This window comes from Peromyscus californicus, unplaced genomic scaffold (genome assembly GCF_007827085.1).
Source record: "Peromyscus californicus insignis strain IS unplaced genomic scaffold, ASM782708v3 Scaffold_15__1_contigs__length_86483966, whole genome shotgun sequence".
NCBI lineage: Eukaryota > Metazoa > Chordata > Mammalia > Rodentia > Cricetidae > Peromyscus > Peromyscus californicus.
In genome coordinates this window covers 53,668,533-53,695,242 of record NW_026294447.1, presented here as the reverse complement: position 1 = coordinate 53,695,242, position 26,710 = coordinate 53,668,533, and the positions used below count along the sequence as shown (strand labels likewise).

Below are 26,710 nucleotides of genomic sequence, written 5' to 3'. Positions count from 1 at the left end.
AAAAGAAAGCACGTTGGCATGGCTCCATGAATCTTAAAGAACAAACAGACCCATGTAAGGGCCCCCAGACAAAACCTAGGGTGACAGCAGCCTGCCCCATGCCCCACCCCCATGTACTGTCCATCGGTTACCCTCAGCCCTGACCTCAGAGCTGTTTGCTCCGCCCCTCCACACAACGCTTGCAGATTCCTCCACAATGCTGCAGGAGGTCACAGGCTGCCCATTCTTTTTAAAGACTATTTTTATTTTTCCTTTGACAATTTCATACATGTATACAATAAATCTTCATCATATCCACCCCACTCCCCCCTTCCACTCCTTCTGGACCATCCCCACCATGTCCCCACCCCACCTTCATCCCGTCTTCTTTTTTTTTAATTGTAACCCACTGAGTAGTTAGTGCTGCCCACACGGCGATAAGTGTGGAGCATCCCCTGAAAATGGGCAGCCTACAAGAGGCCACACCCCAAAGAAGAAATGACTCCTCATCCCCCAATAGCCTTCAGCTGCCAACCACTCCTCAGGTAGGGGTGGGGCTTCATGAACTCCTCTCTTATCCAAGCTGTGGTATTAACCGACTTGGTTTTGTACCGGTAACGGCAGCTGCTGGGAGTTCATGTGTTTACCAGCCATATCATGTCATAGCATCCTTCCCATCCTCTGGCTCTTACATCCTTTCTCCCCCATCTCCTGTGATGGCCCCTAATAGTTGTGGTGGGGGGGGCATGTAGGCAGGTCTAGGTATCATCTGTGGGGTATCATCTACAGTCTGCCTCAAGCAGCATTCAGAGCTCCTGGCTGTACTGCAGGACCTTGTGGACAGGTGTCAGCAGAGCGTCCGAGAGCACTGCACCTTCAGCCACCGGCTGTCAGAGCTGCAGCAGTGGGTTACCATGGTCACACAGACGCTGGAGACACACCAAGGGGATGTGCATCTTTGGGATGCTGAGTCCCAAGAGACTGGACCTGAGGTAAGGTGCTGGTTCATTTTCTCGCCTGCATTCCCCTAAAGCATTCTGGGTGACCTTCATACTGGGGTACAGAGAGTCCTCCAAACTAGTACCTCGCATGTATATATGTTTATCCATGTGTCCCACAGAAGCTGCTGGCTGAAATTCCAGAGAGAGAGGTCCAGCTGTCCCTGCTCCAAGCACTGGGCCAGCTTGTGATGAAGAAGTCTTCTCCAGAGGGGGCGGCCTTGGTCCAGGAGGATCTGAGGAAGCTGGTGGAGTCTTGGCAGGCCCTACGGCTGCTAGAGGAGAATCTGCTGAGGTAAGGGTCTTCCTTGCTCTCCACTTTGTCCCAGACAATGCCTCCTCATCACCTAGGGTCCCTAGAGCATCTGACTGAGGCTGAGATGTATGGCAGCCACGGTGCCAGGAATCTGGGGATATCCCCATCTTTGGTCCAGTTAGTGATTCTGGTAGGGTTCTGAGGATTGGAGAACGTCTCTCACTAGGGAGTTAGCCTCCAGCCTGTCTTGCCTGAGCTTACTTCTCTAGCTGCATCTACATGTGCCTTGCTGGTATGGTAAGGTGGGTTTAAAGGAAGAAATGGCATGAATGTGCCTGGGAAGCCTTCTGATGGTCCCCAAAGGTGGCTGTTAAGTTCTTCCTCCTCCTCCTCCTCCTCCTCCTCCTCCTCTTCCTTCTTCTCCTTCCTCTTCTTCCTCCTCCTCTTCTTCTTCTCTTCTTCCTCTTCTTCTCCTCCTCTTCCTCCTCCCCCTCCCTCTCCCCCCTCCCCTTCCTCTTAAGATTTATTTACTATGTATAGAGTGTTCTGCCTGCATGTATGCCTGCAGACCAGAAGAAGGCACCAGATCTCATTACAGATGGTTGTGAGCCACCATGTGGTTGCTGGGAATTGAACTCAGGACCTCTGAAAGAGCAGTCAGTGCTCTTAACTGCCGAGCCATCTCTCCAGCTCTGGCTGCTAAGTTCTTAACCATGGTGAATCTCCAAAGTTTCCTTGGTGCTCTGATACTATTGCTTCTTCTCCTGGGACCTGATGGATGCTCAGCACATGACTGCCTTGAGTAAGTGTATTTTTCTTCTCAGTCTCATCAGAAACGAGCAGCTGCAGAGGACAGAAGTGGACACGGGGAAGAAACTACTCTTCACCAACAACATCCCGAAGGCTGGCTTTCTCATCAACCCCCAGGACCCTATTCCCAGGCATCGGCATGGGGTGAGTCTGTCTCACAGGCTTTGGGAGAAAGGTCAGATCCCATGTCAACTGAGGAGGTGGGGGCCTCCATCACAGCTCCCTCCCTGCCCTGGACCATGTGTTCAGCTCATAGGATGTATCTACTTTCTTGTTACTTGCCCCTGATGTGACCTCAGAAGTAATCAATTGCTAAAGGACTGAGGGTCTTGGAGGTCTAAGATCTCAGAGGTCCCAGATCACATTAGAAGATCAGGAACACCCCTGGACAAGACTGGCCCCCATTTATCTGAGCCCCTGCAGCAGCCTGTGTTAGGAGAGGACTGGGCTTTAAAACTTACTGCTGACCCCAGATAGCAAACAGGTCGGAGATGCAGGTCCTGACCCAGTAGCCTGATTCTGCATGGCTAACAAGCACCAGACACATGATCTGTGCTGCTGGGCTCTGAAACACAGCGTGAGAGATGACAAAGGAGTGGGGGTCCAGGCATTTAAGCAGGGTTTTAAAAGGTATGGCATATGCTGGCAGCTAGGCTGGATGCTACACCCAGTTCTGGGGTGAGGAAGCCCTTCTAGGGATGATGAAATATCAGTTGAACCCTCAAGACTGAGTGTGAGAAGGAGGGAGAAGCATTGTCTTAATTACTTTTCTATTGCCATGACAAAACACCATGATCACAGTAACTTAAAAAAGAAAACATTTATTTGGGTCTTACAGTTAGAGTTCATGACCGTCGATGCTGGCGCAATAGTGAGAGCTCACATCTTGATCTACAAGATGAGGCAGAAAGAGCTAACGGGATGGCCTGGCCTTTTGAAACCTCAAAGCCCACCTCCAGTGATACACTTTCTCCAACAAGGCCATACTACTAATTACTCCCAAATAGCTCTACCAACTGGGAACCAAGCATTCAAATATGTGTGCTTATAGGGACCATTATCATTCAAACCACCACAGGCATGTTCTCAGTATAGGGGATTGTATATACAGAGACCCAGAGGGAGCGGAAGTTTGAGGTACCGGGATACCGGGATGCAGCTACAGACTGCACCAGGGAGGGGGAGGGGAGGGGGAAGGGAGAAAGAGAGGAAGGGGGGAAGAGGAGGAGGAGGAGGAGGAGGAGGAGGAGGAGGAGGAGAGAAGCTCAACCTTCAAGGAGCCTATAGAACTGGAACCCAGGGCTCTCCAGCCACATCAGGGAAGAGTAGGGCACCACCAAGGGATAGGGAAGGACTTAGCTGGACTGGCTTTCATTTCACCCTGCCCACATCTCCACAAGAATGGAGGAAAGATGACCACTGGGTAGGTGTCCTGGTCAAGGATGATGACCACTGGGTAGGTGTCCTGGTCAAGGATGATGACCACTGGGTAGGTGTCCTGGTCAAGGATGATGACCACTGGGTAGGTGTCCTGGTCAAGGATGATGATGACCTCTGGAGCTCCAGAAAGGTGATGGTGAGGGACACTCTTGGCTCCTAAATGTGGATGAATGGAGGCCTATTCATCATCCCTCTGAGCCTCTCCTATGCCCTTCAGGTCCCCTGTCCTCATCTTCAGCTTTGGTGGGATCCCCGGGTCCATGGCCAGTAGACCTTTCTCACATCTAAACACATGCTTGCCTGCAGGCAAACGTACTGGAAGAGCATGACCTCCATGAAGATCACTCCCAGCTCCTGAGGGACTTTGAACAGTGGCTGCAGGCGGAAAACTCCAAGTTAGTTGGAATCATTGCAATGAGAACAGCCACAGCCAAGGACTTGAGGACCAGAAAGATGAAACTGCAGGTTTGTTCCAGGGAATGATCCCTAATGGGGCCCATGCCACCAGAAGTTCCTCAAACGAAGGAGTTCATGCTTAATAGTCATTTGTAAGCCCTCCTGAGTCTATATAATAGTTTTAAATTGTTTTGGTTCAAAGATTTTAGAACTAACTTTTCTTTGCATCTGTCCATTCATTCATCCATATATCCATCTGTGCATCTATGCATGCATCCATCTATCCATCAATGATCCATTTATGCATGCATGCATGCATGCATCCATCCATCCATCCATCAATGATCCATTTATGCATGTATCATCTATCCATCCATGCTTCCATCCATGCATCTATCTATCCATCCATGCATGCATGCATGCATCCATCCATCCATCAGTCATCCATTTATGCATGTATCTATCCATCCCACTTTATATTTCTCTATTTGAAAAATATCACCACTGATCACTTGACTCCAGTATCGGTTAGCTGCCATCGTGCCATAGACCACCACAACAGCGAGTTGCTTAAAACAATAACTATTGTTTAAGTCATGACTTTGACACTTGGTGATTTGAGCTCAGCCCGGTTTCTGCCAATTCTGGGCTCAAGACACATATTCTGGACAATCTTATCTTTCATCAGATATGGAACAACTAGATAGATCTGGTGGGGGGCTGGAAGTTGGTGGAGACAAACACGACACGGACCACGAATGTCTCATTCTCATGTGGGACAGCCCAGACTACTCAATGCCTAGAATAGGAACTTGCATGCTAGTGTCACATGGATTCTTCTGTGTTCTGCTGCACAAAGAAAGTCAATAGGCTATCTCAGATTCAAGGGATAAGAAAGAGACTCCACCCCTTGATGTAAAGTCCAAAGGTGTTGCAGGCAGGAGAGAGGGAATCACATGTTTGTATTTGGTCTACCACTACTTTCTCCTCCATGCCATCTTATTAGTCTTGGTCTGTTTCTATTGCTAAATACTCCAGACTGAATAAGTCATAACCAACAAGAATTTCACCACTCCAAAAGGCTAGAAACTCCAAGTATCAGAACCTAGCAAGGTTTCCTTCTTGTATCATCATATGGCCAAAAGATGGAGGAGGCACAAAGAGACAAATGGATCTAAAAAAGGCCTTTTTGTGACAGTATTAGTCCCATCCTTGAGGGTCATTAATCCCACCCTTGGGCCAGGTCATCTCTCAAAGGTCCCATGTCCCAATACTGTCCACATGGATCTGGGAAGGGACAATCATTCAACCGATAGCAGTCATCAAACCCTTCTCAAGTCCATTTCCTGGATGTTACTGTTCCCTCTGCATTTTCTGTTTATGTGACCATGGCAGCAGCTTCCTCCCTGCTCTCCTTTCTGGTGGAGCGTCACCCAGGTCATGGCTCCTTCTGCAGTGATCCAACAGAATCAATAATCAGACCTCGACCCCCTGATGAAAGCATTTTATTACAGAGTTCAAACCTACGTTATTGTCCAAGACCTCCCTAATCAAGCCCACTCTTCCTCTCCTCTCTTTTATTTATATGACATCTCAGTGATAGTTTAGGGTCCAATTTTCTTCTTATTTATCCTGCTTGGCAATCATTGTGACTGCATTTGTGATGTGGGGCCTTTACAGAAGGCCTGACAAGATCTCTTAAAATATCACCTTTGCCTTGATGTCTTTTTCTCACATCATTGAAATCCACATTTTTCCTTCCCACCTGTATATTTTTGTCTGTTTCTTTTGCATATTTTTTGCCCTTGACTCAGAGTGTTGAATTCTGAATACTTTTTTTCTGACTCAACTTCCACTTGACTAATTCTCTTCCTGGCTGTGTCTCATTTGCTATTACATATGTCTATTAAGATCTTAACTTTGGTTGTCATGGCAATCAGTTTTAGAACTTCTGTTTGGTTCCCTTCGGTCTGGTTGGTTACATTCTCTGTCTTCCATCACATCCTTGATGAAATGTTTAAGCTTGTCTTTTAATTCTTTTTTTTTTTTTTAAGATTTATTTATTATGTATACAGTGCTCTGCCTGCATATATGGCTGCAGGCCAGAAGAGGGCACCAGATCTCATTACAGATGGTTGTGAGGCACCATGTGGTTGCTGGGTATTGAACTCAGGACCTTTGGAAGAGCAGTCAGTACTCTTAACTGCTGAGCCATCTCTCCAGCCCATCTTTTAATTCTTTGAACTGTAACCCACCATAATTGCACTGCCTAATAATTCTGATACCTCCAGGCATTTAGAAATATTTCTGTCACATATTTCTGCTTCTCATTCTTGGTGTCACGTATTATTGTGTGGTTACCTTTTGTCCTGAACAAAATATACTAAAACTAATTTGGGAGTTAGGATAATTTCTTCCTCCAGAGAGATTTTTTTCTATTTCTGAGAAGTGGGGGCTTTATGATTCTGGGACCACTGAGTCCAAGTTCAAGTCTTGTAGTTCCTTGGACCACTAAGATGATCTGGAGCTAGGCTGTGAATAAGCACGCTCAAGGCCCAGATTCACTTATGGCTCCCTTTACTCCAAGAATAAGCATGCAGGCATCTCATCTACAAAGGGAATGACAGGTCCCTTCCTCTGCAGAGCCCAGGCTTTGACTCTCACCACCTTAACCTTGGGAGGCTGCAGAAACATAGATTGGTTCAAAGCTGGTATCATTCCCTCTAGGTTGGCAAAAATCCTAAGAGCAAAAGGAGGTCTGAAGAGGCCTTGCTTCTCTGGGTTCTTGTCCATCCCCATAGCGTCTGTGGCGGCTTGGTTTTCTTTGCAGTGCTAGGGATAGAACCCAGGGTCTCAGACATGTTAGCCATGTGCTCTGCCATGGGGATGCACTTCCACCTCCTTGAGTTTTGTCCTGACTAGCCCCGCTATTTGTTAGTCCATTGATACCTTTGAACGTTGTTCTATATTCTCAGTGCATGGCTCATCCTGCTGATGGAGCTGAGTATCACCAGCAAGTCTTCCCACCCACCAACCCCCAACTCAGATCTGTTTCCCACCCTCCACTCCAGTCATATCAACAATGACTTCTTACCCATGCACCATGGTAGGTCCTGAGCAGCTTAGCCAGGGTCCAAACCTGGGGCTGAAGCCTAGACTCCAACCTGTAGACCTTTCATCCACTCCACATCACACCACCTCTCAGGACTCCTGGGAAGAGGAAGTGTCATCCTATGGGAGAGCTGTGGTCTACTTAGAAAAAGTCTACCCAACTTAACATCAACTCTGCCTGCCTCAGAAATGCCAACAGAGTGGCACGCTCCATGATGACCACTTTGTGATGGTGACCACTCATGGTCCTGGAATGTCAATGTTAAAAGTAAACACTGTGGGGGTGTTCTCTAAGATTCTGGATGCATAGATGAAGGCTGAAAAGATGACTCAGAAGTTAAGAGAACTTACTGCTCTCATAAGACAACCTGGGTTCAGTTCCCAGCATCCACATGGTGGCTCACAACCATCTATAACCCCAGTTCCAAGGGATCTAACACCCTCTTCAGATCTCTGCAGGCCCCAGGCATACTTATGATGCACATATATACACGCAGGCAAAACACTCATATACATAAAATAAATACTTCTAAGACCAATTTTTGAAAGAATATTTTATGTGTATGAGTGTTTTACTTGCATGTATGTCTGTGCATCACATGGGTGCCTGGTACCCTTGGAGGGCCCAAGAGAGCATCAGATCCCTCGAGACTAAAGTTAAAAATAGTTATGAGGCAACATTTGGGTACTAAGACCCAGTTCCCCTGCAAGAGCAGCTATTCCTCTTAACCATCAAGCCGTCTCTCCAGCCCTAAAAACATTTCTTTAAAAACTTGCTTGGATGAGAGTCTTGTGTTACTGGTCCTGTGCACATCTCCCAGCATGCCTCAGGTGGCCCTTGACTGGTGTATTCTTACCAGCCAGGTGGGGTTCTTGGGCCACTGGACAGCTGAGACATAATGCTGCCTTTCTCTCAGGAGCTGGAGGCCCGAATTCCAGAAGGCCAGCATCTCTTTGAGAACCTGCTCCGACTCAGGCCAGCAAGGGACCCCTCCAATGAACTGGAAGATCTGCGCTATCGTTGGATGCTGTACAAGTCCAAACTCAAGGACTCTGGCCACCTGCTGGTAGGTGCTGGGGGTAAAGGTTGGGGGTCCCAGGAGGCAACCATGGCTTGGAGAGACAGAGCTGAATCTAGTTCATTCTGGTGCATCCATATACCAGGCCAATGGGACTGCTCAAAGGAAAAGAGGGACACTCTTGGGTCTTAGGCACGTGAGTTATGTCATATCATTTGTCCATCTTACCTCCCAGTGAGGCTGGAGTCCTGTGAGTAGTGTATACAGATCTCTTACTTCCACCATGTCAGAGTTTTATGTGCATTTCCCATTTGGGCCTATAGCCACCTTCTGCTGGAGTATCTGCACCCCATTCTCCAGAGGGGATAGCTAAGTCCCACCCCTGACCCCAATGCTAGAAGCTCGGGTCATAGTTCTTCACTGGCAGAGGCAACATTCTGTTACATCTCTGTGGTGTGGCGCTGCCACAGGGGTGCATGAGTGGAGGCCAGCGGTCCTGAGACTCAGCGCTTCCTTCCTCTGGCCTTGACCTCGCACTTTTATCTCCTGGGTTTCCTATCTCCTACACAAACCATGGATAATGATAGCCTTTATTAAATGCTGTGGTCTCCTAACACGCCCATTCAGGAGAGAGGCCTCCTTCCCTCTAGACTGTTGACAGCAACGTGAGACAAAGAAGTTAAGTTTCCTAGGCCCAGGAAGGAATAGGGGAGAAGGCCTCCTAGAGCCCCCCTTTCAGGCCTCAGAGCCCAGAAGCCATAGCTTGGGGGCACACCAGGCTTTTCCGGCCCCACAACTGGCAGTTTGGCCACTAGGTGTCAGCCCAGTCCAAGCCAGCTAGGCCACGTCCCCAGCCCTGGCCAAGGCCATCCAGACAGTGTGCCACCTGGACCTGAAGTGTGTTAAAAAGCTCATTAAACGAAATCCCCTGCTGGCGCAGGCTGTCCAGATGACCAGAAATGTTAACGAAATACTCCCCTGACAAAATGAATATTCTGTTACGGGTTCTGCTGGGGTTTAAGTTTTACGCGCCTAGCTGATTTTTGCCCCATTTCTTCCCCTTCCCTAAAATAACAGACGCAGAGTTCTCCAGGGGAGCTGACTGCATTCCAAAAGGTACGTGTCTGCCATCTGCTCGACATAGCTAGCTGGCAGAGAATGTTCAAGGCTAGAAGGCCTGTGATTCTGGGCCAGGGTGTCTAGATTTTCTAGAATGTTCCATGAGATCTGAAGAGAACCAACTTTGGGTTGTAATGGGCTGGGCCCTGGGGTATGTGTTCTCAGGCTCAAGGAGGGATTGACAAGTGTGTACAGATTAGCCTTGATCTACACACAGTGTAGGAGGACCCCTAGATTTGTCATCGAGACCCAGAACACACTGGAGAGTGACTGGATACTGCTTTGATTACTGTGCCGGCAGGTGTAAATCAGGACTGACCCAGGAGCCTAGACTCTTCTGGGCAAACTGGATCATGTGGCCTCTTCGGCCCCAGGGGACACATTAGAAAGGGTGGTGGAGTCCTTTGCTCTACAAGGCACATGTTTCCACTGGTGCCCACTGAGACTCTGGCTTTTCCCATGCTAGCCACAGCTGAAGTGAGAACAGTACCAGTCACGGCACTCTAGGTGGCGCCCCCCACTGCTTGGGCTCTGTGTGCCAGGACTGGTTCTTAGGGGGTCTCAGCTCCATTGCCAGTGCTGTGACCAAATACCCAACAGATTAAAAACTTGAGAAGGGGTTTGCTTTGGCTCAGGGTTTCAGAGCGTGCAGCCACAGTCTTTAGGACTCTGTGCTTGGGTAGTATGTCATTGCATTGGGAGCCTGTGGCAGAGGATGACGGTCCACTTCCTGACCACCCAGGGAGAGAGGGAGAGGAAAAGTGAGAGATCGGGGGATGGGGAGATGAGGAAGGGAGGGGAGGAAGAGGGATAAATTGGGGACTGCGACCTGGTATAACCTTCAGCCAGCTAGGCCCCAACTCCCATAGGCTCCACAACCTCCCCTTGTTAGGAACCACCAGCAGTTAAAACCACGAGCCTGTGGGGATATTTCCAGTTCAGGCCAGGACACTTGTGGCTAGAGCATCTCATTGTACCCTGACACTGACAAAGAGGAGCAGTCTTAGCTCAGCTCTAAGCCTGAGGGGAAAATGGCGTGAAGAGCTAATGTGTCCACCAGGCATGTGACTGCTTATGGCATCGGCCCTCAGATCTCAACACCCATGCTTTAACCCTTCGTAGGGTGCCTTGGAAGAAATCCCTGGGGCCTTTCTCCCCATTCCTGTCCCTTGCTGTCCCTAGTGATGCCCTTGATTTCTTGCCAAACATTGGCTGTAGTCACATGAACCCCCAGCACACTCTGGTTAAAGAACCCGGCGTCACTTCAGATCTCATTCTCCAGAGTCTAAATCCCAGGTGCGGGCACCCTGGATCCATTCCCGGCCTCTGGCAACTTCAGGAGACTGAGTGACTTGTGGATCAAGAAGGGCTTATTATGGACCAAGGCTGCGCCCGGGGCCCTTCACCAACCAGCTTTATGGCCTTGGAAAAATCACCCTGCCTGGGGGTTCCCTTGCCCATGTGTGAAATGAAAACATCAACATTGGCTTCATTTACTCCGAGAATTAATTTTGAAGACTGTGGGAACCAGAACATACCGAGGCAGACATGTCTCACCCAGGATTTCCCTCTAGTTCAGAATGATGTGAACCTCAGAGACTAGGAAGGGGTGTCTGGAAAGGGCAGGTGACCCGGACTGCCTGGCCTGGTGGCCCCTGGTGGAAGACAGAAGTCCCAAGACCAGTGTCAATCTGCCTGTCGTTGCTGTACTTTAAGCCCCTCCATGGCTGGGAGTCCCCGTCCATGCAGCCTAAGCTAGAGTTGATCAGAGGCGTCCAACCTTTTGACACTGAGACATACCATGCAAAGAGTTTTTTTCTTAAAAAAAAAAAAAACAAAAAACCCAAACCCTCACAATGTTTTAAGTAAGTTTATAGTTTTGTGTTGGACCACATCCCTAGCTGTCCTGGGGTGCATGTGACACGTGGGCCATAGACTGTACACCTCTGTCAGGCAGATTCTAAGTGGTAGCTACGTCCAGATCCCTGGTACAGTCGTGGTCCCCACTGACTGTCTCTCCCTTTAGTCATTCATTTATTTTGTCGTCCCTGAGTCAGTGATGACTTCGTGCCACACGCTGTTTAATATGCTCCAAACCCATCATCCAACAAAAGAGTGGCAGTGTGCCATCCTAGAGCATGTGCACCTGGCTGGGTGCAGAGCGGCAGGAACATCTGTTTGGAGCTGAGGCCTGGCTGTCTCTGTGTCAGAGGGCTCTGAAGGGCAGCAGCCGTGAGAGCTCATAACCCAGATAGTCACCAAATAGCCCTGTTTAGCTACAGCTAGGAGATGTCAGCCATCATACTGTTGGGTACACAAACTAGAAGGTTCTATGTGCTTATCCATGCTATGTTTCAAACAAGTAGGCATATAAAAGGCTGACTTCAATTCTGGCTTCCTTTTAAGCCAATGAACCTCAGCTCCTATGAAGAAGGAAGCCATTCATGGTGGGCGGCTTGATATTCAGAGACAATTAGGAGAGACAATTAGGATGCCCTATGAACACAGATGGATGTGCCCAGCCCTAACATCCTAATCCACTGGTCTAGAAAGTTCATAAATTTGTGTTTCTGGCACATTCCCAGATGCTGTTCACACTTCTAGTTCAGGGACCACACTTTGAGAACTGGTGTTTTATGCTCTGAGTTCAAATCCAGGCTCAGTCACTGGTGTGTGTGACATTTGTCAAATTACTTGACCATGATCTTCCAGTGAAGGAAAGGAGTCCACTGAACTAAAGGCAAGGAAAGTTTCCTTCCTACCGACTGGCACATAGTAGGCTCTCATTGCCATGTGTGTGTGTGTGTGTGTGTGTGTGTGTGTGTGTGTGTGTGTGTGTACCTCAGATGCCTATAGACACTGTTCCTGCTTCTTCTTCCAAGAGCAGAAAAAGGAGTGATGCACAAGTCTTGTGTTAGTCAGTTCTCGGTTACTATTACAAAATGCTTGAGGAAATCAGCTTATAAAGAGGGAAGGGTTATCTGGCTCACAGATTTTATAGAGTTTCCCCATCCATGGTCACTTGTCACTGTTGCTTTGGGCCTTTAGTGAAGTAATATGCCATGGTGGGAACATGAGGTGGAATAAAACTACCCACCTCATGGCCGGGTAGCAAAGGAAGAGGAAGAGGAGAAGACCACAGTCTGTTCCACAGTCCTCTTCAAAGGCACACCCCCTAATGGCCTAAGGACCTTCCAGTAGGTCCTTTTGTTTTTATCATTATATTTATTTTATGTGTATGAGTGTTTGCCTGCATGTGTGTCTGTGCACTACGTGTGTGCAGTGCCTTTAGAGGCCAGAAGAGGGCTGTAGCATGAATCTTAAAGGGTCTTATTAATGAAATCAAACCTGGAGCCCAGGTATTGGGGTGAACACTGGAAGATCAGAGAAGCAGAACAAGCCACAGCTTCCTCACCTTGCCAATTCCTCAGATGATCCTGTTTCCTCAGACTGGATGCCTCTCAGCTGAACTGTGCTGCTCAAAAGCCTAAAAGCGTAACCAGCTCTAGTTCCTGGTCCTCACGCCTTAAATACCTTTCTGCCTCCTGCCATTACTTCCTGGGATTAAAGGCATGAGTCACCATGGTTGGCTGTTTCCAGTGTGGCCTTGAACTCCCAGAGATCCAGGCAGATCTCTGCCTCTGGAATGCTGGGATTAAAGGCGTGTGCTACCACTGCCTAACCTCTATGTTTAATATTGTGGCTGTTCTGTTCTCTGACCCCAGATAAGTTTATTAGAGTGCACAATATTTTGGGGAACACAATACCACCACAGAGGGCATCAGATCCCTTGGAACTGGAGTTACAGTTGTAAGCAGCCGTGTGGGTGCTAGGAATTGAACCTAGGTCCTCTGCAAGAGCAGACACTGTTCTTAACAGCTGAGCCATTTGCAGTCCCACTTCTTAAGGATTCCATTCCTCCAAATACTGTAGCCGGGGGATCAGTTCTGTAACTCACGAGTCTCTATGGGACACTCAAGACCCAAGTTCACAGTTGTTTTTTTACCCAAATTATGTTGTTTTTTACCTGGTTAGGTATGTGCAAATATGATAGGGCTACACACACATGTGCACACATACATGCACATGTGCCTAAACTCACATGGGCACACACATACGCACATATGCATATGCATACTTGTGCACACACACATGCACATACATACACATGACACGCACACATACGCAGAGGCCAGCCAGGCAGAACAGGAGTACCTTCTGCAAATGCTGTAATCTCACCAACTTAAAAACATTCTGTATATTATGTTCAGCCCACAGGGAAGAAAGACACCCGCTGTCGAGCTGATGATTTATGTGTGGCTGGTTCTCCACACTTCCTCTACTCCCTCTAGGCCTCAAGTCATCCAAGGCTCCAGCTACGTCAGCAGCTTCAGCCTGTTTGTTTGCATAAACAGAATAATTAGGATTTATTAAATTTGTACTGCCAGCATGGTAGGCAACTCGGTGCCAGTGGACGCTTGCCTGCAACGCTCAGACACACGAATCGTAGCTGCTTCTTGAATGGCAGCTGGGCCGTGAGTCACCTCAAGGCCTGCTGTGGCCTGGGATGTATGGCTGCCCTCCCTGAAAACAGTCTTTTCACTGGGGCCCTGAGCTGACTGGCCCTGCTGTTCTCCAGTTTGCAAGGGCCAGGCTCTCTTGGTACACTGGGCACCGCACAGTGAGACTCTCAGCACACAGGCCCACGTGTGGTGCCACCTGGGAGTGGCGTGGGTTTACCTGATTGTATTCCCAAAGGTTTTTTTTTTCTTTTCTATAATTAACATTTTCCCCTTTTATTTTACATACCAACCATAGCTTCCCCCTCCCTCCTCTCCTCCCATTCCCTTCCCTTCCCAAGGTTTTAAGATTCATAATTTTTGTTTTACGTTTCCACTTCTCTGGAATTTAGATTTCTGTTCCAATCTAGTCCTCCCAGGGAGCACTCATGATTACTTCCACCCTCTACCAGGAAACCTTCACCTGGGATTCTTGGAGGTCAAAGTCTCTGCTGATGATTACATTTTGTTCTGGTTTTCTTTAGGCTACACTGGGGATACCCACTTAGCCCGTCTATTTGGGAGAGGCCCTGCCTATGGCTCAAGATCCCAAGAAATGGCTTTTTCCCCCCTCCCTTCAACCAAATGTGGAATGTTCTGGCCCCTCTTCCTATGAGGTCATTCTCCTTGTTCTCTGCATCCCCACTGAAGGCACAGCCCCTCTGTGTGCATGCAGATTTATGTGCACAGCCCCTCCGTGTGCACGCAGCTTTATGTGCACAGCCCCTTTGTGTGTGCATGCAGCTTTATGTGCACAGACCCTTTGTGTGTGCACACAGATTTATGTGCACAGCCCCTCTGTGTGCACGCAGCTTTATGTGCACAGCCCCTCTGTGTGCACGCGGCTTTATGTGCACAGCCCCTCTGTGTGCACGCGGCTTTATGTGCACAGCCCCTCTGTGTGCACGCAGATTTATGTGCACAGCCCCTCCGTGTGCACGCGGCTTTATGTGCACAGCCCCTCCGTGTGCACGCGGCTTTATGTGCACAGCCCCTCCGAGTGCACGCGGATTTATGTGCACAGCCCCCCTCCGTGTGCACGCAGATTTATGTGCACAGCCCCCCTCCGTGTGTACGCAGATTTATGTGCACAGCCCCTCCGTGTGCACGCAGATTTATGTGCACAGCCCCTCCGTGTGCATGCAGCTTTATGTGGGCTCTCCTTCTTCACTTCCTCTCTCTCCCTCCCTCCCTTCCCACAGAGTCTCCCACAGCCCAGGATAGCCTCAAATTCACTGTCTGTGAGGACGAACCTGGATTTCTACTACTGCCTCTACCTCCCGAGTGCCAGTGTTACTATCATACCGTGTTTACCCACTGCTGGGGACCAAACCCAGGGCTTCATGCACGCTAGACAAGCATTCTACCTACTGAGCCACAGCGGCCCAGCTCCTTTATGGAGGCTTTTCGGTCAAGTTTATTCTAGGGTTGGTGGTGGCTGTTTGCTTTCTTGGTGGTAAGATAATGGTTGCCTTTCAACAGATGCCTGGGCTGGGTGGGATCCTGTAATACCAACCCTCAGAAGGCATTGGTTGGCTTCCAGTGGTAGAGGATAGCTGTCACAGCTGAGGTTTAAAAAAAAAAAAGTATGATGGGTGCTGTGATGGACACTCTCATGCTTGATCTTCAATGCTCTTGACAGCTCTCTTCCTCTTCTGCCCAGGGACAGCAAGGCCAGTTGGGGCTGGGCAGAGTGATGTCACTGAACTCTCTCTGGGTCACCTGCTTACAGCTCAGCCAACGGCTCAAATCGGCCGCATCCCTCGTCCTAGCTGAATAAATAGCTGGGCTTTGCTCAGCCACACTGTCTCGGACCCAGACTGGCCTCAGACCGCATTGGGTACCATCTTCCTTCCACCCACAGAACCCCAAAGCAGCTGGGCATTGCTGAATTATGACAGAGTTGTCACCAAGACCTTCAACACTGAGTCTTTGAACCTGATATCCACATGGGTTGCTTTCCAGGCCTCCTGTCTCCAAGCCTCCCACTCCCATACCTCCCCTACATCTTAGAGACTCACCCTAGCCATGGAGCCTGTAACTCCCTGGTCAGTCAGGCTAGGGGGTGTATTGGGGGTCGTCTTCCTTGCCTCTAGCTGTGATTGCATCCCCTGCAGAGGTTGTCCTGATATCTACCCTGGTTCCTCTCTTTCTGTTATTTTCTCAATTACCCAAATGTGATGATGATACTCCTTGTTGACAAAATATAATGCTTTAACCTACAGCATCTCCTTCAGAGCCTTCTCTGACTCCTACATCTACCCTGGTTCCTCTTTCTGCTGTTTCCCCAGTTACCCGAATGTAATGATGATACTTGATGCTGACACCCACACACCTGCCCCTGAATGTGGTGCTAGCCTTCCTTGAGTGAGGACAAAGTCGCCCTTCCCTTGGCCATTGCATCCATTGTCTTCCACCGTGGAAGTCAACCAGTTGCAAAGAGTTCAGTGTACCTTGTCTCCTCTCCTACTCCATCAACCTGGGAGTTTGAAAAAAGGTGATTCTGTGGCCTGCCTAGCTCACACAGAGATCAAGTGAGCCTGGCCTGCATACAGATGAGACACACACAGGCTCCTCTGAGCTCTCAGTAGTGAGATCAGGGCTGCAAACCCATGCTTTGGGTACTCAGAGAATAGGGAAGAAAACATGTGGTCAAGGTAGGCAGGCCAGCTGGGAAATGTGTTCATCATTAGGATGTACCCAGTTCCCTGCCTGGGCTCCCAAGGACAGACAAGGACAACAGTTACCAGTGTGCCCCAGGGCAGGCAGAGGGTTAAAGATGGTGCTGAGGGAGCTACAGTGAGAGGCATTGGGTTGGGCTCTGCCAGGCTTCTCTTCACCTTGAGCTGTTGGGGCTGGTCTGGCTTTATGGTAGTGAATGAGGCCCCACCAGGCCTTAGGAAAGGATCCCAAGCCTCAGTTGCATTGATACTCATTGTTCTATACTCAACATGCTGGGTCAAGATGGGACCCATGTGGACAGCTGAGGCCCAGAGTGCTGCCTTGTGATTATCTTTAGTCATGGTTTCTTATGAGAGACACCATGTAGGGTGATGGAGAGAGCCTGGGCTTTGCAGTGTTGGTGGAAGTTGAGCCTGTGTGTGATCTCAGGCTACTGACTCTCCTTTAGCTTTAGTTTCGTCCTCTGTGAAATAGGCAGAGGACAACCAGCCTCCCAGAGCAGTTAGAAACATTCAGGAAGCTCATGGTCTAGGGGAAGAGTTGAGGAGGAGGCCTTGGGTACAGCGTGTGTACACATGTGTACACACGTGACAGATGGAGCCCAGATGTTTGGGGTGTAATATTGGGATAGTGAAAATCTTCACAGATGGTGGGCGTGAGTCTCTGTGGTCACCTCCTGGGAACTGAGGGATAGGCAGATGGCCAGAGCAAAGAGGATGAAGGAAGGGAGTTTTGCCTCCTGTGGAGTCCTTTCTTGGATAGCTTTGAGTAGGACACAGGTAATAATACTTTGTAGAGAAACTGAGGCACAGAAAGGCTCTTGGAACTGAGATGAGCTAGGATTGTCAATTCCCTTGTTAGCTTCTTAAAAAGCCTTTGTTAGAAGTGTGTGTGTGTGTGTGTGTGTGTGTGTGTGTGTGTGTGTGTGTGTGTGTGGTCGTTTTCTAGTCGTTTGGTCCAGGATCACAGCTCATGAGATGGTGCGGCCCACAGTTAGGGCAGGTCTTCCCACCTCTACCCAATCTAGAACTCCCTTGTAGACATGCTCAGAGGTTTGTTTCCATAGCGATTCTCGATTGACAACCAAGACCGACCATCGTGCCCCTCCTCACAGTGGAGAGTCCGCGCCTGTGGTCACACAGTTTACCCAGCGTGCCCTCCTGCCCCACTGCCCCCTGAACCTCGTAGTCGCTCACGGTCTGTCTTGTGTTGGTTCGCAGAGTCGACAGCAGAGGCGGTGGCGGAATCCCTGCTCTCTCCTGCAGAAAGCATGCCGCGTGGCGCTGCCGTTGCAGCTGCTGCTCCTGCTCTTTCTTCTGCTGCTCTTCCTGCTGCCGGCTGGTGAGGAGGAGCGCAGCTGCGCCCTGGCCAACAACTTCGCCCGTTCCTTCGCTCTCATGCTTCGTTACAACGGCCCCCCGCCCACCTAGCCCACTGGGGCCTACAGGTGACTTTCTGCAGACCCGCTGAGGCTGGCTGCTGGGGGAAGCTGGACAGACCAGACACCCAGAAGAGCCTCTGTCTAAATGCTGCATCTGTTCCCAGAACTTGCTTTTTCTACGATGTCATTTCTGTCTATTTATACTAAATGTGTACTATGTGTGGTTAGGGAATAATGTACAGATTTTTTTATACGCAGTGTATGTATATGCTCAATGTAGATAACTTCAGATACGATGTCTCTTTGTGCCTACAGAAGTCCCCAGCAGTGTGTTTCCCTAATGGGATGTGTGACACTCGTGCCTTAGCGTTCTGTCATCCCTGGAAGACAGGAGAAATCACATGTTACTTTTATGACAACCTGTACCCAGGAATCCAGATACAGAAGTCTCCGAGCTCTGAGCTTAGCTGAACAGAATTGGAGCCTTGGAGCTCTTGTGCATGTGGCTAGTTTTAAAGCCACAAGGACTTGGGCTGTAGGCTGGATAAAAAGAAGCGGTGATGGCCAAGAGCAGTGAGACCAGACAGGTGACAGAGGGATCCCCAGAGAGGAGCAGAAGAACTTAGAGAACTGACAAAGTTCCACAGAGTGATGGCACTTAGCCTGCCCCACCACACAGACCAGCGAGAAATGCCTGTGACCATGAGCGTGACCCTGTGTCTTCAGGAAGTGGCTGGGATTTTGTTTGTGTGTTTTCCCCAGGAGAAAGAAAAAAGGAAGATGAACTTGGCTTTTTATTCTTATGCACAAGGGTGAAGCACATTGCCAGTGGCCCGTGACAGTCCCAGGAGGCCTGTGTTACCATTGTGGTTGGGCATTCTCCGGGCTAGGGCGTGAACTGAGGGCAGAGTGGAAAAGACTCGGCCCATCTGAAGGGGTCTCTCTTCCCTTTCAAGAAGGAACTGTGCAGGCTGGTGGGTCTACAGGAATGGACAGGTCTTATCTTCTTCCCCTTCCAGGGCTCACAATCTAGCTCCAGGCAGGAACAAATAGGTGGGCTCCAGGTATGTGTGGGAGGCCTCTGGGGTGACTCCAGGCTATGCCCAAGGCTGGAAGTATGACCAGGGAATTCTGGGATGATCCCTAAGTGGGTTAAAACTGGATCAAGTTTACCCTAAACTGACACTTTTTTTTCTTTTGGAAAATACTTAATGCCCCCTTTTTTACAGATGGAATTTGTCTGGTAGGTGGGGGTGCCCTCAGGCATTAGCATCAGATACACACCCACAGTGTTAAAGACCCAGAGAGGCACTTTAAACATAACGAATATTGAGGCCCTAAGAGGGACCCGACTCCAAGGTCACCACCCTATGCACACAGACCAAGTCCCTCCCAAGCTGGCATCAGGCTACACCATGTACGGTCTTCATCTTAGCACAGAACCTAGGAAAGGCAAGCAGGACGGCAGTGCCTTGGGCTTGTTACTTGGTCTATGACCTCAGCCATAAGGCCTCCCCTGCACACTGCCATTTTGCCGGGAAATCAGGGGCTGGTGCACCTGACCTCAGACCCAGGTAGCTGAGTCCTGATGCTCACTAAGATCATTAGTCCACCACTTGGTCAGAACTGTGGCAAAGGACATCAGCACTTCCTTTTCCGCTTTCCCATCTCACAGGTAAGAAACTTGAGGCCCAGAGAAGGAAAGTCCCTTACCCACAGCCACACAGCAAGAACCTATAAAGCCAGAAATGGGCTGGTCACCACCGTCCTCAGGTGATATCATGTTCATTATATAGTATAGCCTCCCCACACCTCCCTTCCCAGGGCGAGGACGTGGCTCAGAGATAGCACACTTGCCCAACAGGTGTGAGTCCTGGGTTCCATCCCCAGAACTTAAGAGAGAAAAAGAAAAAGCAGAAAAGAGAGCTGTTTACTATGAATGTAGTTGTGTCTTGTGGTAAATGGCTGGGGAGGGTGTAACTGCAATATGCCGGTGGTGGGGTGGTGGGAACATATCTCTGTTTTTAACTATGACAATGACACTGTGGATTGCTTGTTTGCATAACTTTTTGAACAGAGGGGGACTGATATTTTTATTTCTTTCATATGAATATAGCTGGAATATGACATACTAGCCATTTCTGGGTGCTTTTCCGATGTAACTTCTTTTGCTTAAAGTGCGTATAGACACCTGCTACTGTGATGTCGCCTCCTAGCCAATTACCATGGAGAGTTGGAAGGTGTCCCTGGAGAGAAGTGTTGGAGCTTAAAAAGCTTAAAAAGTCTTTGTTAGGAGTGTGTGTGTGTGTGTACATGTGTGTGTGTGTACGTGTGTGTGTGTACATGAGTGTGTGTATGTGTGTGTGTGTGTGTGTGTGTACGTGTGTGTTATTTGTCCTGCAGACAGTGCTCACATGTAACCTACCTAGGTTAGCCTAGGAATATGTGTGTGTGTATGTGTGTGTGTGTGTGTGTGTGTGTGTGTGTGTGTGTAAGGATCCAAGCAGGTACTATCAGTGCTGTTGGTCCCCTACCCTGTGTCGCTTTCTGCTCCTTTCGTCCCCATCTGTCCTCTGAGTGCAGAATGCAGGAGCAGAGAATCTGTTTATAATGTAGTTGGTCTAAGTGGAGTTAGGGCTCAGGACAACGGGTGAGCTAGGAAGTCCTGGAGGTGCTGGCGGGAAGGGCCGAGGCGCTGCTCACTAGGCTGTGGTGGTTTGGAAGAAAATGGCTCCTAAAGGAGTGGCACTATTAGGAGGTGTGGCCTTGTTGGGGGAAGTGTGTCACTGTGGGGAAGGGCTTTGAGGTCTCTTTTGCTCAAGCTTCTCAATGTGTGATAGTCAGTTGACTTCCTGCTGCCTTCTGGTGGAGATGCAGCCAGTACCACGTTTGCCCACACGCCACCATGCTCCCTGCCATGATGATAATGGATTGACCTCTGAAACTGTAAGCCATCACCCCAATTACATGTTTTCTGTGTAAGAGTTGCTGTGGTCATGGTGTCTCTTCACAGCAATAGAATCCCTAACTAAGACACAGACGATGCCTTTCTGTGGGGAACCAACACCGAAGGGCTGGCATTTCCATACTGCCCACCCCGATCAAGCCTGATAGTTCTTCATCCCTACGCGTGAGGTGAGACACAGGGGCTTTTAAAGATATAAAGCCACTTGCCCACATCCAGGTGAGACTGGAATCCAGGGTTATTGGACCCTGGAGCCCATACTGGGGAGAAAGGACTTGGGGCTGGTACCACTAAGCTGCAGTCTCTGTGGCCTCTGGGAATGGTGTCACTGAGTGGCCACTCTCTGCTCTCAGCTCCATTGGGGTGGGGTTAACGAGACTCTGTGGCTTCCTGTGACTCTCTGAGGAATCCCCTCAGCAGGCACATCCCTGCAGGTCATTGGCCATCAGCCTCGTGTTGCTCCAAGAGGCAGGACTTGCCACACACCCTGAGGGCCTCCTCTGCCCCTGTGAAGTCCCCCATCATTGGCCTCAGTTCCCTGTGGGACCAGAGTCCTAAGATACTTTAGAGGAAGGAAACTGGGGTTCCTCTGCAGCTGGGACAAGGGGAATGACAAGCCCCTCGTGAGCTACTGCTGGGAGGCCGGGTGCCAAGGGTGTGGGCCACCCTGCGAGGATGCCCAGGCTGCCTGACAGCGAGAGAGACTGAGAGGGCCTTTCTTTTTCCATGCAATGTGAAGTCAGGACAGGTCAGATCAACAAACTCTGTGAAGGGTTTGAGAATCTGAGCCGAGCTGATCTGGCTGGGGTAATCAGATGGGAAACAGAGACAGAGGCCAGTCAGGGACCACAGAGGCGGAGGGCCGCTAATGCACGCTAAGTAGCCATGAGGCCAGACTTTATGTTGCACGTGTTTACCACTGTTTAAGAAGGGACACAGCAAGAAAGGGAGACAGGAAGTGGGGAGTAGGAGGGAGAGAAAGAAGGAGAGAGAAAGAGAAAGGAATGGAGAAAGGAGAGAGGGGAAGATGAATAGACAGATGGACGGATGGACGGACGGACAGATAAAGTGTCTTGTCCCCTCTTCATTCTAACCCATATATTAAGCCCTTAGAGTCCCTTCTTGGGGCCATACATATTGGAACACTAGGGTAAATGAAGTCTAGGCCCTGCCCTCTGGATCTAGACCAAGAAGCATCTGTTCTGTTTAAGATGCTGAATCCAGACCAGGGCCTTGGCCCTTGACTTTGCTCCTCTGCCTCCCACAGGTGCTGCTCAACCTACCAGGAGCTAGAGGGCCATGGAGGAGACACAGGGGGACCTGGGGATAAGTGGGAGGGTGTCTCATGGCTTCTGCAAATTAAATGTAGCTGTGACTATGAGGACAGAGGAGATGTACTAGGGAGGCCAGATGAGGGACAGGAGAAAGGGCCTGGGCATAGCAGAAGGGAAAGGAAGCTCACTGGCTGCGCCTCTAGAGGTCCCAAGGTAGATCCTTGAGGTCTGAGCACCAAGGCTTGGCAGGAGACCCAAGGCTGTCTTTGGCTATGGACATCTAAGGTTTTAGACACAACCCAGGAGGGGTCATACCCCACTTCCCTCTCTCAGGGAGGTCAGCCTACAGCAGAGGTTCCTCTGTTCCCTCACCCTAGTCTTGTATACTTTCCAGGTCAGCATAGAAAAGAGAAGTGAGCCATTCCCTCCCTTAATGTACCTGTGGCAGACATGAGTAGTTGATCATTGAGCCTTTCTCTCTCTCCAGCCTGAATGGACTTCCTGGTCCTCAAACCACTTAAGTATTACTGCTAATCTGTCCTGTGGGAAAAGCACCTGCTTGTCATCCTCATCCTTAATCCTAACCCCCTCAGAAGACAAAATTCTTGCCTGCTTCTTCCCCCAACCCCCACATTAACTTTAGAACATCCCAGTAAAAATCAGTTTTTCTTAGCAAGGAAGAATGCATCAGGCTGCTGCCTAGGTGTATCGGCCACTATTGGAACCAAAATCCCAGGTTCATTCTGCGCCCCACATCTGGGTCTCACGCTCTGTTGGCAGAACTTGGAGGCATGGCCCTTAGAAGTTCCAGGAATGGCCTCTGTGTTGCCTGCCAGCCCCTGCTAGTTGTCAGGAGTCCCTGAGCCCTTCAATCTACTCTTGGAACACCCGTCCTGCAGAGCCTGGGCTGAACTTGCCACCCTGCTCTGTGGTCAGATCTCCAGGAAGATCACAGTGTTTCAGTCATTCTTGGCTCCACTGAGCTCCTGAGAGCAAATCCCGGAAAGGGAAAAAGGGCTGCAGCTTTTCCAGACTAGTGCTAACCTTCTAGCCGGTCACTGAGGCCCACCATCACCAACAGAGCCCAGGTGCCTCTCCAGCACAGGGTTGCCCCTGAAGGACTGAAGATCAGCCGACATTTCCCCCTCAACCCCAAGGCACAAGCGGACGGCTTTCTGTTTATTGACTTAAGAGCAAGTGGGGAGTTGTTCTAAAAAAACAACTGAGGAACAAAAACCTGGGGTCTCCCGGCACAAGCCATACAGGCAGCCCACATGGCTCAGCATCCTCCAGGCATCTGCTTGCCTTCAGTTCCCATGGTAACATCACAGGTGCCCACAGGATGGTACCCAGCCATCCCTGAACACAGGAGACAGCAGTGGCAGAGGAGTTCAGCTTCCCAAGAGATCCCAGGTTTCCTTTCGAGTCCTTTGGTCCCTGCTCAGTGCTGTTGTACTAATTCCACAGACAGGCCACCTGTGCTCCTGGTGACACTGGACAGATGAGGGACAGAGCCTGTAGCCCCTCTTTTAGTTCTATGGGAAGAAAGCGAAGAGACCCACAAGGCAGGGCCTGCAATACAGCCCAGCTCCTGAGAACCTGGGCAGTGGAGTCACGAGCTTATGTTTAGGTGCTGAACCCAGAGCGCAGACAAGGTTAGCAAACTGCCTAAAATCAGCCAGCCAGTGAGTGAGTGAGACATGTAGGATTTGAACCCAGGGGTGACGGGTCACAAGTTGGGTGTTTTTCTGCCACTGTGTGGAACTTGCCTTCGTCTTCCGTTGCTTTTCTTTCCCTTGTGGACCACAGGCCACTGTTACTCCCGCATCTGGGTAGCCTGTTGGAAGGTGCCGTTCCTGTGCAGGAGTGGCAGAGTTTCTCTCCTGTGTCTACTCTACCAGCAAACTCTTTGACCCCCATTGCCAGGGGGGAGTTGGGAGCACCAGGGTAGGGTGCCAGGGGCAGGACTGGAAACAGACTCGGGCCACCACTGTCAGGGGCAGATGCAGGACAGAGGTTGCTGTGGGAGATCACTGTGCATGGTGCCAAATTCTTCTAGAAGAGCGCAGATGCAGGGGTCAGGCAAGTTCTTGGAGCTCCTGGGATAAAGAGGATAAAGAGGTGGGCAGAGAAGGAGAGTGCATGTCTGTGTGCGTGTGTGTGCGTGTGTATATGTATTGTGTAAGTGTGCTTTGGTGTCCAGAGCAATCAAATTCATTGTTTAAAGTGTTCACTTGTGTAAACAGTACAGAGGGACCATCTCCTCTTGTCACAAGTCTCTGTGGTAATAAAACATGAATTTTTGAAAAGTTCAGCTTTCTGGGAAGGCCGGCGGAACTGGAGCCAAAATGACGATCTTGGAACACGTGTGTGTGTGTGTGTGTGTGTGTGTGTGTGTGTGTGTGTGTGTGTGTGTGTTATCTCAGTTCATATCAAGTCCAGAGCTGACTGGGGGCCGCAGCGCCTCTCAGTTCTGTGGGATGGGTCATGTAAGTCTCCGGTCCCTGCTGAGCGCTGTTGTGCTTGTCTATTTTGGTGGCAGCGGTATTCTGAAAGATGAGTTCGTGTTTTCATTGTTGTTTTATGTTTTTTTTAATGTATCTGCTCTATGTTTGGAAATAAAAAGCTCTATTTTGGTCTATGAGATACTGTGTGGTTGCCAGTCCTTCTTCTGAAGTTGGGAGTTGTCTGGGGAAGGCATGAGGTAGAGGATGCAACAGGATTCTGGCTAACTTACTTTGACATTGTTTTTAGGCAGGATTATCGCTGGCCATTGGGCTCCAGGCAGGGTATTTCAAGGCTATCTCAAAGAATTGAAAACAAGGCTCACGCAGATCTGCAGAAGTAGCAAGGTCACATTATTTGGAGCAAAGCGATAGTGCAGGTTAGAGAGACTTGCTCGAGACTGACAGGGGCCTGATTACTGTTTGGGGCCTCCTTTCTGGGGTCTGAGGGAAAGAAAGGCTGTTTACTAAGGGGTGTGGTTTGGGTGGCTCTCTAAAAAAAGATCATATATTCCTTTTTCCTATTGTATGTGTCCCGTCCTACGATGCATCTGATTTTAATCACATGCACACCTAATTATGCATATGCTTACGATGATCAATAGGGAACTCTCGCTAAAAGGTTAGTAGAAGATGTAGTTTTGCCTTACTGCATGTGGTGGTTTGAATGAGATTGGCCCTCATAGGTTCACTGAATGCTTGGTCCCTAGTTAGTGCAACTGTTTGGGAAGGATTAGAAGGTGTGGCCTTGTTGGAGTAGGTATGGCCATGTTGTAGGAAGTGTGTCACTGGGGGTGGGCTTTGAAGTTTCAAAAGCTCATGTCAATCAAGCCCCTCTCTGATTGCTGCCTGTGGATCAGGATGTTAAGCTCTCAGCTCCAGCTCCAGTGACATGCCTGCCTGCTTCCCACCATGATGATAATGGACTAACCCTTTGAAACTGTAAGCAAGCCCCCAGTTAAATACTTTCTATTATAAGAGTTGTCTTGGTTCTGGTATCTCTTCACATCAATAGAACAGTAACCAAGACTGTACATGCACCCAGAACCAGTTCAGGCCAGTTTGTCCCATCTATTCTTCACACCCAGAAACACTGAGAACACACTGGAATAGAACTGTCTAATTTGACTGCTATTAGGAGTGAGGAAACTTGTTCATAGTTGGGGATATGTGTAGCCTGGTGCAGGGATGGGGGTAAGGGAGTTCTGAGGTTGCTAGTGAACTGTTTGGAGAAGGGTATGTGCACATGGTACTTACAGGTGATGGAGCTAGGCTGCCAAGTGCATTATTTCAAGGGAGGTGTGCAAAAAAATAATGCCAAACACAGTCCCAGAATGCTAAACTGTCCTAGACTTGCCTGCCTCAGGATGAGTCCTCATTTGCGCAGAGGTGGAGCCCACGGCCACTGTAACACACAAGCCAGAATGAGCGTCATCCCTGGGAGTATCTGTCTGAATATCCTCCAGACACCCCATCACTGTCCCCAGGGATAGGTGGGTAGCCTTGGAAAATTCCCAGACACACCCTGAGGAAGGAGACAGAGTCCCCAATGTGAGTACCAGCAAGGAGAACTGGGCCTTGAGACCAATCCCACCAGCCCTGTGGGCCAGAGCCTTATAGCTCTCTCTGTTCTTGGGTTTGAAGATCAGCCTTCTCCATCACAGTGCTTTGTAAACTACAAGCAAGAAACAGGAATGATAAAATGGTGTGGCTCTTGCAGTATGAGCCACATGGGGACCTGGCACGCATGTGTGTGTGTGTGTGTGTGTGTGTGTGTGTGTGTGTGTGTGTGTGTGTGTGTGTACCTGTATGTGTGTGGGATGCTCCTTGGCAAATGCTCTAAATCGTTCTGAGATGCGGTCCAGTTCACGTGGCCCGTGTGTTTCCTAGACAAGGAATGCCACCCTGCTTGTAATGAGGTCTGAGAAGCCAGCCAGTGACCCAGGACTCGCCGCAGGTTAACAGACACTCCTGAAGACTCCCTGTTGCTAGTCGGACAAGGAGACCACACCTGGGACAAGGAATTTACACCTGAAGGAAAGTGGCCCGCCCAGGCCATGGGGTTTAAAGTGTTAAATAACACAGATACCCTCTGAGGGATTCTGGTGGGTCTTATGGCTGGACTAAGGAGGCAGCTCCCTTCTAGCTGTCATCACAACAACAGTGATAAGGAAGTGTGTTCTAAGAACTTTGCCCCTCGGGGTCCTCCACTCTTGG

At 49.6% G+C, this 26,710-nt stretch overlaps 1 protein-coding gene across 4 annotated transcripts in view; it reads left to right on the top strand.

The window, feature by feature from the left end:
* The window catches only part of Syne3 (spectrin repeat containing nuclear envelope family member 3), an 88,346-nt gene extending 63,713 nt beyond the window's left edge, over window positions 1-24,633 (top strand). For 3 of the 4 annotated variants that reach the window (XM_052738883.1, XM_052738884.1, XM_052738886.1), the window contains 7 exons: window positions 810-971; window positions 1,100-1,272; window positions 2,058-2,187; window positions 3,790-3,948; window positions 7,908-8,057; window positions 9,087-9,125; window positions 17,590-24,633. In XM_052738883.1, coding sequence (XP_052594843.1) covers window positions 810-971; window positions 1,100-1,272; window positions 2,058-2,187; window positions 3,790-3,948; window positions 7,908-8,057; window positions 9,087-9,125; window positions 17,590-17,799 — 1,023 coding nt within the window. In that variant the 3' untranslated portion in view covers window positions 17,800-24,633. The remainder of the gene's footprint in view (window positions 1-809; window positions 972-1,099; window positions 1,273-2,057; window positions 2,188-3,789; window positions 3,949-7,907; window positions 8,058-9,086; window positions 9,126-17,589) is intronic. The other variant, XM_052738885.1, reaches the window with a different exon arrangement.
* The last annotated feature ends 2,077 nt before the right edge of the window (window positions 24,634-26,710 follow it).